Genomic DNA, 215 nt, shown 5'->3' on the forward strand with positions numbered 1-215 from the left:
ATATATATCAATGAGGCAATACACGAAACGTAAGTGCTCTCCGTCCTTACGTTGCTAAAGTTTAACATTTTCAGTTTATCCGAGAACACCTGTTGCAGGCAGTCCTTCAGCGTGAGGGTTTCCGTTGCATAGATTCTGTTTGCTGTATCAATGGTATAATTGTTGTTTCTCGAAGTATATCTGTAGAGACAAAACAAGTTATAAAGTATGCATAT

At 37.7% G+C, this 215-nt stretch overlaps 1 protein-coding gene across 1 annotated transcript in view; it reads right to left on the reverse strand.

The window, feature by feature from the left end:
- Positions 1 to 215, reverse strand: part of LOC119586151 (leukocyte elastase inhibitor A-like) — a gene marked incomplete in the record, with an annotated part of 3,391 nt that overhangs the window by 1,744 nt on the left and 1,432 nt on the right. Inside the window, 1 exon segment of the mRNA XM_037934848.1 lies at positions 51 to 180. Within this exon segment, the coding sequence (XP_037790776.1) occupies positions 51 to 180 (130 nt within the window).

This window comes from Penaeus monodon, chromosome 21 (genome assembly GCF_015228065.2).
Source record: "Penaeus monodon isolate SGIC_2016 chromosome 21, NSTDA_Pmon_1, whole genome shotgun sequence".
In the NCBI taxonomy this organism is placed as follows: Eukaryota; Metazoa; Arthropoda; class Malacostraca; order Decapoda; family Penaeidae; genus Penaeus; species Penaeus monodon.